At 46.0% G+C, this 16,636-nt stretch overlaps 1 protein-coding gene across 8 annotated transcripts in view; it reads right to left on the reverse strand.

Moving 5' to 3' along the window:
- Nucleotides 1-498: 498 nt before the first annotated feature.
- ABCC5 (ATP binding cassette subfamily C member 5) overlaps nt 499-16,636 on the reverse strand; it is a 95,655-nt gene continuing 79,517 nt past the window's right edge. For all 8 annotated transcript variants that reach the window (XR_012430908.1, XM_005546513.4, XM_045386532.3 and 5 more), the window contains 4 exons: nt 9,240-9,318; nt 7,833-7,946; nt 6,202-6,366; nt 499-1,964 (listed from right to left, as the gene is read on the reverse strand). Coding sequence is in view for 7 of the 8 variants with exons in the window: in XM_005546513.4 (XP_005546570.1) it covers nt 1,863-1,964; nt 6,202-6,366; nt 7,833-7,946; nt 9,240-9,318 (460 nt within the window). In the remaining variant the exon portion in view is untranslated. The remainder of the gene's footprint in view (nt 1,965-6,201; nt 6,367-7,832; nt 7,947-9,239; nt 9,319-16,636) is intronic.

Consider the following 16,636-nt stretch of genomic DNA (forward strand, 5'->3'; position numbering starts at 1 on the left):
ACCTCCACCTCCTGAGTTCAAGTGATTCTCCTGCCTCAGCCTTCCGAGTAGCCAGGACTACAGGCGCCCACCACCACACCCAGCTAATTTTTGTATTTTGAGTAGAGACGGGGTTACTAATTTTCAGTGGGTGAATCTGAATGAATTGGCTGAAAGGGTAATTATATTGTTTGAATTGCTAAGAATCCTTGACAAACTATTCATTTTAAATACATCTCACCACAACCACTCACCTCACCACAACCACTCACCTTTCCACTCACCACCCTCTTATGGGCAGCCAAGGAGCTTTATTTGGGGACCATGCCCAGGAACACAGGCAGCGGGACTAAGGCCCACAGAGATGATTCCAGGCGTTCAGGGCCCCGTGGCCCTTGCAACCAACCAGCTTTGCTACCAGCCCTTCCCAGATGCAACTCCATCGCTGGATATCCAGGTCCCAAAGCCATTCCAGGATATCTCACTCCCTTCCCAGAGAACTGTTTGATACACGAAGAGTTTTACAAAATCCAAAATAATTTTATTCACATTTTCAGATTTTTGCTTCCACAAGGTGTTCAGCAAACATGCTAAGGCGACAGAATGTCTAGTTGGTCACGACATGCAACGCTGACCACTCAACTGATGACAGCAGTGACCACGCCCACCTGAGCTACCAGCCCCACAGCACAAAGGGGGTTTGCGGGAACACACCAAACCACACAGCAACCAGCAACCTGAGGTAGGTCTCTTTACAGTACAAAAACTTCTACGCCAGTGTGAGACACTGATTAGCAAGAGCTGCTTCAAGTTGCAGACTTTGGGGGGAGAGAGAGAGAGACTGTGCGACAACTGCGGTGAGAAAGGAAAACAGACCCACGGAATCCTGAGCCCTGCCACTGAACTGTGGAGGTGTGGGAAGAGGCAAATGAAAAAGTGCCACCTCAAAAAGCAGCAGTTGGCTCCGGGGCTTGGAACCAACAGGTCTTGGAGCTGGAGAGCTCTGTGCAGTGGCCAGCTGTAGGAACCTGAGGCAGTGGGACTCTCTGTGGATAGACTGATTCTTGTTTAGAAACAACAGCAAAAAGAAGAAGGCAGGAAAGAAACTCCCTGGCTCGGAGGAATGTCTCTGTGATTCCCATTCCCAATGGAGGGAGTGAAAAGGGGCCCGGGCTTCGCCCCGCTGCTCTCCTGACAGAAACAGTAAGTGACACCAGGACAGAAGGCAGGAGCCCTGAGAACTCACGGCGCTCTGCATGGTCTCCAGCTGCCCACCCCGCTCCACCCACCCCTGGAGTGGCCATGGGGAGGTGGCAGAGGGGGCTGTCGGAGGGCCCACTGTTGCCACACGTCTTCCTTTGGACACCCAGAAAACCTGGCACCGTGAAACCACCAGCTAGAGAAGAATGAAGTGCTACCCTTCCTACAGTCTAATAGCAAAACCAGATCTCTAGTACAGCAAACTGTACAAAAATGATAGAAAGGAATATGCACTGTTATTAGCACAGTGCTTATTTTAATATAAAATAAACAGCTTACATTTTCACTGTAAATATAGGCTATGTACAGAATTATATATAGATATAGCTACACGTATAAAGCTTCATTATAGGCCTCTGATACAATTATAATAACGGTTCCCTGAACCTTTTAGAGTGCAATTAAGAACAAAAACTAAATTTTGTTTACATGAATATGGAATAAATACAATAATCAAAATATGACTCTCCCTAAAAGTGAAACACACAAGCCAATCCGGAACTGCTGTGCGAAAGATAAAATCGAGAAAGGCAAGGTTTCCGTAGGAGGACGCGATGAGGGGCCCGCCCCAGGCAGGGAATGGCAATGCTCTAAAGAAAAGAGACTTCGTCAACAGGGAGGAGTCAGCCCTTGACAGCGACCTTGTTCTCTGCAGCAGCAAACATGGCATAGAATCGGGAACTGTCGTTGGACAGAAGGACCGATGGGGTGTCAAACTCCACCACCTGCAAAAGAAGGAGACGCCGTCAGGACGCAGCTCTGGGTCATGCAGGGTGATTCAGAGGATTCACTGCTCAGGAAGGGAGGGAAGTCCCAATGCCCCCTGAGGGTAGAATCTGGGGACAATTCAACAAGCCCTGAGTGCACCTGCCCCCTTATTTTTTTATTTTTAACTATCCAGGGTGTAAGGGAAAGGACAGAGAAAACGACTTCCAGCATTTTTACAGTATGCGGTTTTGCCCAATAAAGTATTCTCATAGCAAAAAAAAAAAAAAAAAAAAGAGAGAGAGAGAAAACGACTTCCAGACCTCCTTCACATAAATCCAAATTCCTTCAGCCTTGGGAGTGAAGGAACCAACCAACCAGGTCTATAAACTGCAGGAAGCTGGTGGCTCACACCTGTAATCTCATCACTTTGGGAGGCTGAGGCAGGCGGATCGCCTGAGGTCAGGAGTTCAAGACCAGCCTGGCTAATATGGTGAAACCCTGTCTCCACTAAATATTCAAAAATTATCCTGGCATGGTGGTGGGCGCCTATAATCCCAGCGACTTGGGAGGCTGAGGCAGGAGAATCGCTTGAACGCAGGAGGTAGAGGTTGCAGTGAGCTGAGACTGCACCGCTGCACGCTAATCTGGGCAACAAAATGAGACTATCTCAAAAAAGTAAAACAAAATAAAATAAAAAACAACAGGTTGGGTGCGGTGGCTCATGCCTGTAATACCAGCACTTTGGGAGGCCGAGGCAGGCGCATCACCTGAGGTCAGGAGTTCGAGACCAGCCTGACCAACATGGTGAAACCCTGTCTCTAGTAAAAATACAAAAATCAGCTGGGCGTGGTGGCGCATGCCTGTAATCCCAGCTACTGGGGAGTGTGAGGCAGGAGAATTGCTTGAACCTGGGAGGTGGAGGTTGCAGTGAGCAGAGATCGTGCCATTGCATTTAAGCCTGGGCAACAAGAGCGAAACTCAGTCTCAAAAATAAATAAATAAATAAATAAATAAATAAATAAATAAAATAAAATAAAATAAAATAAACTGCAGGGGAGAGAAGTTGCAGCTGAAGTCAAGGGCACACCAGACAAATGTCATTTTGTTATACAAGCTGATCTAACCCTATAGAGGGAAATGGAAGAGCTCAGAATGTCTAGTTGTCAGGGAAAAAAAAGGAAGTCAGGGAGTGACTTAGTCAAGTGGCCATTCCTATGATGGACATCTATGCAGCCACGGAAAATCACGTGGCAGCAGAACCCTGAATGATATGCTGGCAGAAGCCACCTCCTGTGGCAGAGGCTGAAATGCATATACCCAACTATCTCAGCCTCCCCCGCCACAGGGCAAAGGCATGGAACATAACCTTGGTTAAGGAGATGTAAGAGGAAGTCTCCTTGGTGCTTCTAGGAGAGGGTGTCCTGCCCAGTGGACAGGCCACGAGGAGAACGTGAACGTGTCCTTTCTTTGGACACATGTCCTTCCTTTGGTTGGGGGCTTGAGCAGGCATCCTGTACCAGCAGGGGAAGGTGAGTACTGGTTGAGAGTGACGCAGAGCCCCACACTGCTGGGCGGCACAAAAACCAACCCTCTGCCCTCCCGTTTGCCATGTGGGATAACAAAATCCCATCCTCCAAACCCCTTTTAGTCTGGTATTTTGTGTCTACGGCAGAGAGCATCCCATCTGTTGGAGTCTGTGTGTGCAGATGCATGAAAAACATGGGGTAAGTCAGTGTTATTACAAGGCTCATCTCTGGGGGCAAATGGCTTACCATCCTGTTTTTGCCTTTATGCTTTTTTGGTGTGTGTTTTTTTTGGTTTTTTTTTTTTTAGGCTTTCCCAAAATTACAAGGAAATTTTAATTAGCAAGAAAAAAATTATGGAAAGAGAAGGATAGAGTCTCTCATAAAGAGTGAATCGGCTCCCCACTCCAAAACATCAAGCCAACTATAGAAAGAAAGGGATCTCAATTTGTGTCCTTAAGAAAGAATATCTGGCTGGGCACAGTGGCTTGTGCCTGTAATTCCAGCACTTTGGGAGGCCGAGGTGGGTGGATCACCTGAGGTCAGGAGCTCAAGACCATCCTGGCCAACATGGTGAAATCCTGTCTCTACTAAAAATACAAAAATTAGCCAAGCATGGTGGCACGTGCCTGTGATCCCAGCTGCTCGGGAGATTGAGGTAGGAGGATCACTTGAACCCTGGAGGCGGAGGCTGCAGTGAGTCAAGATTGCATCACTATACTTCAGCCTGGGCGACAGAGCGAGACTCTGGCTCAAAAAAAAGAATTTCCCAGAAGATGTTCTTGGTCCCATCTATTATACCTTACTAGGCTCTATTTTAATACTTATGTACAAAGTAGTAGCTCAATATATCTTATGTATGACAGAATCTCAGTAAACACTTAGTTTAAGGCAAACAAAGATAGTCACAAAAAACACTAGTGTGAAAATAATTTCAAGATGAGGAGAAAAATCCTTAGCCCCCAAGTTCTCTCAATTCAGCTTTGAAGCCCAGGCTGAACCTGCCCTATTTAACACTTTTCTCCATATTTCTCCACAATTTAGACAGTGTGCTGGCAGTGGGGTTGCTGGCCTGAGTCCTGTCCCATCTCCTTCACTTCCTTTTTTAAAATCCCACCAATTTTTATTGTTTGCTTTTTTTTTTTTTTTGGAGATGGTCTCACTCTGTCACCCAGGCTGCAGTGCAGTGGCACTATCTCGAATCACTGCAACCTCCGCTGCCTCCCAGGGTTAAATGATCCTTCCACCTCAAATTCCTTAGTAGCTAGGATTACAGGTGTGTGCCACCATGCCTGGCTAATTTTTTGTATTTTTGGTAGAGACGGGGTTTCGCCATGTTGCCCAGGCTGCTCTCGAACACCTGAGCTCAGGCAATCTGTCCACCTCGGCCTCCCAAACTGCTGGGATTACAGGCGTGAGCCACTGCACCCGGCCTACTCCACTTCCTATGGACTTTCCCTGAGACTTTGTCTCCTCATCTGTAAAGTAGAATTCACGCTATGTCTCTCTCTAGGTTGTTGTGATGACTGATTGAATTTTGAGAGATTATATGTAAAGCACTAAGCACAGTGCCTGATACACAGTAAACATTCAATAGAAGTAGCCATTATAGTAGCTGTTGCTGTGGTAGCTTCTACAATAGAAGACATGTTACCCATTATAAATGTCTTGCTATTTCCTCCAAATTATTAATTTACTTTTATCCTAGGGGCACACAAAGGAGGTATTTGTCTAACATAAATGTACTTAACATCACCTGTGCAAAGAACTGTAGTGCTAAACACTGCTGGGCCCTAAAGATGAATGAGCGGTGACTCTGCCCTCAGAGAGCATTCAGGGAGTTTTCTAGGGAGACAGGGCATTGCACAATTCCTATCAGCTGAGGCAGAAGAGCTACAAGAGAGGTACCGATACAGCCTAGGGCAGCTGAGGCAGCCAGGGGGTTTCATGGAGGCTTTGGCATCTGGGCCATGTCATTCTTCAGGGACAGGCAAGTTGTGAGCAGGTGGATATCGGGGAGAGAAGGGCAAAGGGCCTTTTAGGTAGATGGAACTGTCTGAGTAAAGACAAATAAAAAGCTTGGAGAATGCAAGATGTCCATAGCCAATGGCGCCTGTAAGGGAAGAGTGGAAAATGAAGAAGGCAAGGCTAGGGCCAGGCTGTGGGAACGCCTGAAACAACAGGGTAAGAAGTTTGGCGCTGCTACGTGATTGCAAAAAAGCAAACATGTGCTGGCTGGTCTCAATAGGCCTCTGTGGGGGTGATCACTGTGGATGTGAATGAGTCACTGAGTATCTATACTCTCTGGCCCAAGTATGCCAGGGGTGATCATTGTGGATGTGAATGAGTCACTGAGTACATGTACCAGGGATAATTGTGTATGTGAATGAATCACTAAGTATCTATAATCTCTGGCCCAAGTATGCCAGGGGTGATCACTGTGGATGTGAATGAATCACTAAGTACATGTACTCTCTGACTTAAGTCAAAGTGTCACTACTCACAAGCAACAAAAGGACAAATAGTAAAGTAAAATGAGAACCCCATCAGAGTGTGCCTGAGTAATCTTGTGATTAGGAGGCTGCATCCCTCCCAATAGCAACTAAATAGAGTTGCTGCAAGTGCTTATCTGAATGCCCAGAACGCTACAAAGATGGCAATCAGTCCATCCCTGCCAGGAGCCAGTTTCCTCCCAGATATGCCAAGCCAAAGTCCCTGAAGGACTCGGTACCTGTCCCTGGGCCAGCACCATAATCCTATCGGAGCCTAGAACCGTGTGCAGGCGATGGGCAATGGTCAGCATGGTACAGTCTGCAAATGCTTCTCTGATGGTCTCTTGAATCAGTAAGTCTGTCTCTGTGTCCATGGCAGCTGTGGCTTCATCTAAAATCAGAATCTGCCAGAGAAGCAGAGGAGAAAGAAACTCGATTAAATTCCTTAAGCATTCTGGTTAATCTAGATTTTACCAAAATGTATTTGATTATTAAGTTTTATACCATCTACTGTTTTTTTTTTAAGTAAGCACACATATATGTAAAAATATCCTTTTACTTAGAAGTGATACAACTTCAAAACCATGTTTGCCTTGATTTCCATAACAGCATATTTATATAATACTGATCTAGGCTGGGCTCATGCCTGTAATCCCAGCACTTTGGGAGGCCGAGGCAGGCAGATCACGAGGTCAAGAGATCGAGACCATCCTGGCCAATATGGTGAAACCCTGTCTCTACTAAAAATACAAAAATTAGCCAGGTGTGGTGGTACACACCTGTAGTCCCAGTTACTCGGGAGGCGGAGGCAAGACAATCGCTTGAATCCAGGAGGTGGAGGTTGCAGTGAGCCAAGATCACACCACTGCACTCCAGCGTGGGCGACAGAGCAAGACTCTGTCTCAAAAACAAAACAAAACAAAACCAAACCAAACTAATCAAATACTTGCCCCTACATGCTCTGTGACAGTGAGTATGTGCAATTAATCCTTTTTTTCCCTTGAATCCAGTATGGCTGGTAACATTAATCTTTCTGGACATTCCTTTTCCTGTTTGTAAATGAAGGGGTTGGATTTGATGACCTTAAAGTCTCTTGCAGTTTTAAAATCTATATCGGCCGGGCTCCGTGGCTCATGCCTGTAATCCCAGCACTTTGGGAGGCCAAAGCAGGCGGGTCATGCGGTCAGGAGTTCAAGACCAGCCTGGTCAACATGGTGAAACCCCATCTCTACTAAAAATACAAAAATTAGTCTGGCATGGTGGTGGGCACCTGTAATCCCAGCTACTCCAGAGGCTGAGGCAGGAGAATCGCTTGAACCCGGGAGGTGGAGGTTGCAGTGAGCCGAGATTGTGCCACTGCACTCCAGCCTGGGGACAAAGCAAGACTCCGTCTCAAAATTTAAAAAAAAAAAAATACTATGTCTATGGTTTGCAGTTGTACAAAACTACTCAATGGCCAGAAACAAAAGTCAGTCTTGGATGAAGTTAAAAACAAAGCAACCCCTGTTCTCCCTCCCCAAAACCCGATATACCCAAACCCGATATACCCAGAACCAATATACCCAAACTCGATATACCCAAACCGATATACCCCAAAACCGACACACCCGAACCTGACACACCCGAACCCCACACACCCGAACCCCACACACCCGAACCCGACCCTGACATACCCAAACCCAACATACCCGAACCCGATATACCCAAACTGTGTCAGGGTTAGAGTTCTCACTGGCCATGCTCTTAGAAAGTGCCAACAGGGTTCACAGCCAGGAATACCTTTGGACCCCACTGCATCAGGGAAAGGCTGCACTAAAACGTTGCCATTCTCTGCTGCTACCCCTTCCCTGCCAACCACGAACTGCCTTACCTTACAGTGGCGGAGCAGGGCTCTTGCTATGCACAAAAGCTGCCGTTCCCCCACTGAGAAGTTATCCCCGTTCTCCATCACTTCAGATTCAAGTTTCAGAGGTAGCTGAGCAATCTAGGGAAAAGGAAAGTAGAGATCGGAGGGGTAAGAAACTAAGCTGAATTTCCTGAAAATCCAAGGACAACAAGAAATTATTCTGAAACAGATGAAACAACTATTAGCCAAGAACCTGCCTCATCTGGAACGAAGGTGCAGGTGTACTGATCATGCGCACTAGGACCCACTTCCAGGGCAGTCCATGATTCCAATAGACTATTCTGTTAGCTTTATACCATTAAAACATCCCAGAAATTCCAATGATTTCATGTCCCCAAAATTGAGTTAGATAGTGGACCTTAAGTTTTGGTTCTGAAAATATGGTCATGCAATAGGAAATAGAGTAAGGAAAAGTACTCTCCTTTTGAAGTCCAAAGCTGTAGGCCCGTGACTGTGAAACATTTATTGTAAGCTGCAGAACTTACTCTTCAAATGAGAGGAATCCCGGTAGAGGAAAGGAAAAAACAGAGCTCATCTACTAATAGTTGAATTAGGGCAGGGGATCCCAGGCCTGACTCAACCCAGGCACACCAGAAACCTCACCCCAGGCCAGGGGTATCAATCTGTACACTACAGCTGCTCGTGCGGGCCTACTGAGTTATCCCAAAAGGTCTGTGGCCCTTATGCACACTGTGTGCTTTATGCAGACTCAATCCGTTATGTATCTTTTTTTTTTTTTTTTTTTTTTTGAGACAGAGTTTTGCTCTTGTTGCCCAGGCTGGAGTGCAGTGGTGCAATCTCAGCTCACTGCAACCTCTGCCTCCTGGGTTCAAGCGATTCTCCTGTCTCAGCCTCCTGAGTAGCTGGGATTACATGTGCATACCACCATACCAAGCTAATTTTTGTATTTTTAGTAGAGACAGGGTTTCATCATATTGGTCAGGCTGGTCTCGAACTCCTGACCTCAGATGATCCACCTGCCTCGGCCTCCCAAAGTGCTGGGATTACAGGTGTGAGCCACTGCACCTGGCCACGTTATGCATCTTTTGCATACATGTGGATGCTTCAAAGTATGTTACACTGTCATGACTAATAAAACAAATTAAAAGCATCACTTAATTCTAAGTAGTTGTCATTACTATCTTCAATCAATGGATAGTGCAAGGCCAAAATGACCGTGGGCAGTGTGGGAGGTGGGACTGGGAAAGATCAGCTTTTCCTAGGTATCTGAAAGACCTGGAGAGCCCTGCCACGAAGGCTTCATCCACAGGCATCCTGGTAGCACAGCCAGATCAGACAGGGTGTGGCAATGGCACTGCCGTGCTTCCACCCTCACCATCGCAGCACGGCTCCCCCAGGCTCTTCACTTACACATTCTTTCATGTGTGTCCTCTCCAGGGCATCCCAAATCTGGTCTTCAGTGTACTGGTTGAAGGGGTCCAAATTTGATCTAGGGAGAAACACAGGAATTTCTCAGTGGTCCCGCCCTGAAGCGACCTACTGGCAAAGGCTGTCTGTGGAAGATGTTTAACACACATGCACAGGGAGAGAAGACTCCAAACCTTGACAATCACAGACGGCTCATTCCCCAACCAGCCAGATGGGAGCTCTGACTGCACAATGGGCCACCTCCTCATCTCCATAAAACTTGATTTATTCTTTTATTATTTTTACTATGTAAATAATACCAGTTATAGAACAATTTATAAATGCAAATATTGCCAAATATCCTTCTAGATTTTTTCCTGTGCATGTATTTGTTAAAATAAATCTTTCAGGTGGGTGCGATGGCTCGTGCTTGTAATCCCAGAACTTTGGGAGGCCAAGGCAGGTGGATTACTAGAGGTCAGGAGGTCAAGACCAGCCTGGCCAACATGGTGAAACCTTGTCTCCACTAAAAATACAAAAATTAGCCAGGCGTGGTGGTGGGCGCCTGTAATCCCAGCTACTTGGGAGGCTGAGGCAGGAGAATTGCTTTAACCTGGGAGGCAGAGGTTGCAGTGTGCCAAGATCACACCGCTGCCCTCCAGCCTGGGCGACAGAGTGAGACTCCATCTCAATAAATAAAATAAAATAAAATAAAATAAAATAAAATAAAATAAAATACATCTCTCCGTACATACAAACTTAGAAAAGCACCCTCTTTCTCTTGGTCTACCTGGTTCACAGCCCTGTCATTGAGCATGGGGCTCCACGACAGCTGGCCTGACCAGGAAAAGAAATTGATCCAGTAGAAGGGTGGAGGAAGAAGGAGAGAGAGAATAAAGGACAAGTCAAGAAAAAGGAAATTTCCTGGCACAGAAGACCAGTTTGGGGGCCATTTTTGCTTACTGTGCCAACAGTATCTACCTCAAGGAAATCAGAGGTGATACCAAAAGAACGAGACTAGATTTTTTTTTTTTTAGTCTCTGTAACCCAGACTGGAGTGCAGTGGTATAATCTCGGTTCACTGCAACGTCTTCCTCCTGAGATCCAGCTATCCTCCCACCTAAGCCTCTTGAGTAGCTGGGACTACAGGCGCACACCATGTTATTTTTGTATTTTTTTGTAGAGATGGGTTCTGCTATGTTGCCCAGGCTGGTCTCAAATTTCAGCGCTCAAGCTCAAGCGATTAGCCTACCTTGGCCTCCCAAAATGCTGGGATTACAGGCATGAGCCACTGTGCCCGGCCAGGACTAGAAATGTTTAGGACAGGAAAAAATTATCTTTGCCACTGAGGATGAGGGTGGAGAGCTGGTGGTGGAACAGGTATTTGGTGGAAAACTGGGATGTTACAGTAATTGTGGATGTCTTGTCTTGATCTACACATAACATTTGGAGGTCTAATAATCTGAAAAGTATTAAGAATAATTTGCTTTGCTCATAAAATTATGCCTGGCATGTGGGAAACAGGAAAATCTCTGGGAGAAACATGGACTTTTGCTCTATGCCACACACCTGTCTCCGTACCTGGGGTTACTAATTACAGGCATGCAAATACAATCACGTCATTATCACAGACCTCTGGTGAGAGGGGGAGAGCAGGCCGGCACTGCCTCATTTCTGCTTTTTGGGCGTCTCTCGATCTCCTGGGAGATTCTGACCCGCCCTGCTCTCCAGTGCCTCTTGCCCTTTGCACAGCATTTTTCCCGCTTGGAACATGCTCACTTCTCACTACCCCTGGCCTAGGAAGTGTTGTTTAATACTGTACAGTTTAATGGGTTGAACTGTGTCTCCCCAAGAGACACCTAAGTACCTAAGAATGTGACCTTATTTGGAAATAGGGTAATTTGCAGATGTAATTAGTTGAGATGAGGTCATACCACAGTAATAGAGAAGGGTGGGCCCTTAATCTCATATGACTGGTCCTTATGAGAGATGGCCATGTGAAGGCAGAGAAACATTGGGAGGGCATCATGTGACAATGGAGGCAGAGGCCAGAGGGTGCATCCGCAAGCCAAGGAATGCCAAAGATGGCCTCAACTACCAGAAGCTGGAAGAGGCAAGGAAGGGTCCTCCCCTACAGGTTTCACTGGCAGCATGGCCCAACTGACACTTTGATTTTAGACTTCCAGCCCCCGGAACTGTGAGATAGTAAATTTCTGTTGTTTGAAACCATCTAGTTTGTGGCTTAAACTGTTTGTGACAGCCCCAGGATACAAATACAGCGAGTAAGTCCATCAGATGCCGCTGGATGAAACAGCAGGCATGGAGTCCCCCGTCATCCACAAGGGTATGCTTCAGGGAGCCCTGGTAGATGCCTCAAACCACAAATAGTACTGAACTCTATAAATGCCAAGTTTTTTTTCCCTATATATACATACCTATGATAAAGTTTAATTTATAAATTAGGCACAGTAAGAGATTAACAATAATGAAATCAAATAATCATAACAATATGCTGTAATGAACATGATTGACTGTGGTCTGTCTCTCACAAAATATAGTATGTAATATTTTTGGACCCCGCTTGATCATGGGTAACTGAAACTGCAGAAAGTGAAACCACAGAGAAGCAGGAACTGCTGTACACAAAAGTGCAGTCTCCTGCCCACTGAGTAGCTGGCCCTATCAGATTTTCTATGGGTGAATATGACAACAAGCATAACATTCTTATTTTTTGAGCCAGAGTCTTACTCTGTCACCCAGGCTCGAGTGCAGTAGCATCTCAGCTCACTGCAACCTCTGCCCCACCCCCCAGGTTCAAGCAATTTTTGTGCCTCAGCCTCCCAAGAAGCAGGGACTACAGGTGTGCACCACCACACCTGGCTAACTTTTATTTTTTGGTAGACACGGTTTCCCCATGTTGGCCAGGCTGGTCTCGAACTCCAGATCTCAGGTGATCCATCTGCCTTGGCTTCCCAAAGTGTTGGGATTACAGGTGTGAGCCATTGTGCCCAGCCCAGGCTTAACATTCAATTCATCCAGGTCCATCACACCAGCTGAAGGAGCTTCAGACCACTAAACAATGGGTTCCAGAGAGAAAAGGAATGTTTGCATACACTGGTAGGTGGTACACAGTAAGGCAGACCAGACCCACCTCAACAGGGAGCTTAATCAGGAGTGGAAAAATATCTTCCCTCATTAGAGAAGCCAGATGGTCCTGGGTCTGACCCACAGACAGAAATGAAAGCAAAGTTATGCATCCACTTAATCAAACGGTTTCAGTTAAGTGATTGGATAGAAAAGTGTCTGAACATGAGGGCAGTTATTTTTAACAATCAGAACCCCTGGAGTCCTATCTTGCCAAAAGTACATTTTCATCTTTGGTTCTTTATATTTTATTTTTAGCAATAGTCAACACTGACCACTGCTAAATGAAGCCAAGAATATCTCCCAAAGTGTGAGACAATACAGCAATTCACCCTGGATATAGTAGAAAACACTGTAGTAAACCACGCTGCCCTGTCATCTGTGCTGGGTGCTTCTAGCAGCCTCAGTCTTCAGAGCAGGAGATTTTGGGACTCACGTACCTTCTTCTATCAGGAAACTAAAGGAAACCCTATTTTGAGGTAAGCAGAAATGTGGACTGATTGTGGCTTTTAGTTGCTAAGAGTCAGATTAGGTGAAAAAAGTTAAGAGCAAAAGTAGAGCAAATAAAAAAGACAAGAGAAAGGCATAGATTGGGTGACTTTCTTTTTTCGTTTTTGAGATGAGGAAGGCAGATGAGACTTTGAAGATGCTGGGAAAAGAAATGTAACTAAAGGTCAAGATCCATAAAGAGGCAAGTCTGTTTTTTGGAGAGATGGAATATCAAGGTTGTGGTTAATAGTGGGGTCGTGACACATGCTTCAGGAGGCAACGCAGTGAGTGAAGTGAGGAGAGCCAGCCAGTCAGCCTGGGTTCAAATCCTAGCTCTACCACTTTAAGCTGTATGTCTTTGGGCAAATTACTCTCACTCTCTGGATTTCAGTTTCATCATCTATATAAAATAGGCATAAAGGCCAAGGGCGGTGTCTCACGCCTATAATCCCAGCACTTCGGGAGGCAGAGGTGGGAGAATCTCTTGAGTTCAGGAGTTTAAGACTAGCCTCGGCAACACAGTGAAACCTCACTATTTGGTAAAATAAAATATGCCTAACAATGGTGTCTGTCTCATGAAGTTTTGAGCATTTGTTAAATACAATTAAGATGGTTATGACAGGTGGGACACGGTGGCTCATGGCTAATCCCAGCACTTTGGAAGGCCAAGGTGGGCAGATCACCTGAGGTCAGGAGTTCAAGACCAGACTGGCCAACAATGTGAAACCCCATCTCTACTAAAAATACAGAAATTAGCCAGGCATGGTGGCGGGTGCCTGTAATCCCAGCTACTGGGGAGAACTGCTTGAACCTAGGAGGTGGAGGCTGCAGTGAGCAGAGATCATGTCACTGCACTCCAACCTGGGTGACAAAGTGAGACTCCGCTTCAAAAAAAAAAAAAAAATTAATGAGCAGATCAAAAGGAGAGGGCACCTGAAGAAGAAGAAATGCGAACACTGTTTCTTGCTAATGAATGGGCACCAGGCAGAAGTGCTCCGAGTAGACAAGGTACCCGTCACTCACAGGGGACCAAGACTCAAGAGAGACCAGAGTGACAGCTGGGGACAGCTCATCGTCAGCCTAGCCAGGCTCCGGTCAGTCCTCAGGATGAAAAACACTCCAGCTGCGGGGGACAGGACAGAGGCCAGGGCTGGGTTTCCTGGGTCCAGGAAGCACAGGGAGCTCTGGGAGAAGGTGGGGAAAGCTAGGGCCATGAGACAGAGGCCAGCAAAAGTGTTTTAAGGCCTGGATGAAAAGGGGCCTCTCTTCTTGGAGCCAGTCATGAGGGCAAAACAATAGAGATCTGCAGAAACACAGGCCGGAGAACTCAGGCCCACACGGGCAGGTAAGGGAGGGCTGGGATGCAGGTACTAGAATGGATCAGCACTCTGGCTAATCTAGGAAGGGGTGTGGTCCCACATGATCTGGCCTATGATTTAGATTAATTATATTTGTACACAGAACAACTCAGAAATTTATATCTTGTGACTTTCTGAGTTTTGTTGGTTTGATTTTGGTTTTACCTTGCTTTTCCCCTAAGAGTTCCTTTCAAGTTTTAATTGTTTGCAGGTGTCTCAAGAAGAGGTACCCACCCTCAATACTGGCTAATGGTGGTGGAGGCGCAGTTTCCAGATTCAGAGTCTCTAGGAGGTAGTTGAGGAAACAGCTCATGTATCCTGCCTTTGCCTTGGGAAACTCATCATAGGCTTTCTGTCTTCTAAGAAAAGCAAAAGAATACCGGCCGGGTGTGGTGGTTCACACCTGTAATTCCAGCACTTTGGGAGGCTGAGGTGGGCAGATCACCTGAGGTCAGATATTCGAGATCAGCCTGGCCAACATGGTGAAACCCCATCTCTACTAGCTGGGCATGGTGGCCCATGCCTGTGGTCCCAGCGACTCAGGAGGCTGAGGCACGCAAATCACTTGAACCCAGGAGGCAGAGGTTGCAGTGAGCTGAAACTCCAGCCTGGGTGACAGAGCGAGACTGTCTCAAAAACAAAAGAATACCAAGAGCTGAACATTTTCTGGGATCCATAAGAACCCTCACAGGATAAAAGGAAACCTTAGGGGATAAAGGACAAGTCTGGCATTTAATTTTTCCTCAGTGTCTACTACTGACTAAAAAGCCAAAATTAGAGCTGGCAGAAAATTTAACTGAAACGATTTTCTCACTTTGCACAGCTGACTTCCTAAGCTGCACTCTAAGCTCAGTAGCTACAAACCCAGGACAGCAGTATACCAACTACTGAGTTAGCCACAAAGCAGCCAACATTTCTTTCTCTGGAGATAAATGATTCCAATTCCACTAAAGCTACAGGTCTATGATGTTCTACCCACAGCAGCTGCACGTGCCCACGATCAATTCTTTTTCTTTAAACATTTTATATTATTTTAAAAAGCAGAGACGTGGTCTCACTATGTTGCCCAGGCTGGTCTCAAACTCCTGAGCTTAAGTGATGCTCCTGCCTCGGCCTCCCAAAGTGCTAGGATTACAGGCATGAGCCACTGCGCCCGGCATCATGGTCAATTCTTAACCACTAACTCTAGAAGCTCCCAATTCACAAACCCAAATGAAATGCTATAAAATTTTTAAATTAAAACTGAGGCTTCTTGGTGGCAGCATTTTCTCAAATTTAACATGCTTTATTTCTTAATTCTCTTCCAAATGATGATTAAAAAAAATAGTTCTTATGGCCAAAAACAAGTATCGTAAGGCCAATTTTTTTTTCAAGGTGTTCCTGTGGCATTTAAATATAGAGAGATTTATGGGAAAAGCCAATTAGGCAACATTTTCCTTATTTATTTATTTATTTAGAGATGGAGTTTCACTCTTGTTACCCAGGCTGGAGTGCAATGGCACGATCTCAGCTTAATACAACCTCCGCCTCCCGGGTTCAAGTGATTCTCCTGTCTCAGCCTCCCAAGTAGCTGGGATTACAGGCATGTGCCACCACGCCTGGATAATTCTGTATTTTCAGTAGAGAGGGGTTTCTCCATGTTGGTCAGGATGGTCTCAAATTTCCGACCTCAGGTGATCCACCTGCCTCAGCCTCCCAAAGTGCTGGGATTACAGGCATGAGCCACCACGCCTAGCCAATAAACTCTACTTTTCTTCTGATATCGCTTGTCTGACCTTATTACCTCAATACCCAAAGAGAATGGTTTATTATCAACCACAGATACAGTGCATGCTGTCCAGATTCAACTACAGAAATACCAAAATAAACATACCCTAGGGTGTTGACTCTACACAAACACAGGTGAGAATTCTGCTGATTTACTACTATGGACTACAGGTTTGTGTGCCCCTAGAATTAAATTGTTGAAACACTGACCCCAATGTGATGGTATCTGGAGGTGGGGCTGTAAGGAGGGGTTTAGATGAGATGATGGTTTAGATGAGATCATGAGGGTGGGGCCTCAAGAAGAGGAGACACAAGAGCTCTCCTTTCCGAGGGCACACACCACAGGCACACACCGAGGAAAGGCCACATGAGGACAGAACAAGACAGCCATCTGCAAACCAGGAAGAGGGCCTTCAGCAGACACCCATCCCGGCCTTCCCAGCCTCCAGAACTGACAGAAATAAATTTCTGTTGTTTAAGCCATCCAGTCTATGGTATGTTGTTATATACAGCAGCCTGAGCAGACTAAGGTATCTACCAAAGTTCCTTGAGTTCAAATGCCATTTCCAAAGGTAGAGGGGATAGTTTTAAAACAAGTCTGAACACTGCCTATGATTATTTGAAATCAGGTTGGTACCAATT

This window comes from Macaca fascicularis, chromosome 2 (assembly GCF_037993035.2).
Source record: "Macaca fascicularis isolate 582-1 chromosome 2, T2T-MFA8v1.1".
Classification (NCBI taxonomy): Eukaryota; Metazoa; Chordata; class Mammalia; order Primates; family Cercopithecidae; genus Macaca; species Macaca fascicularis.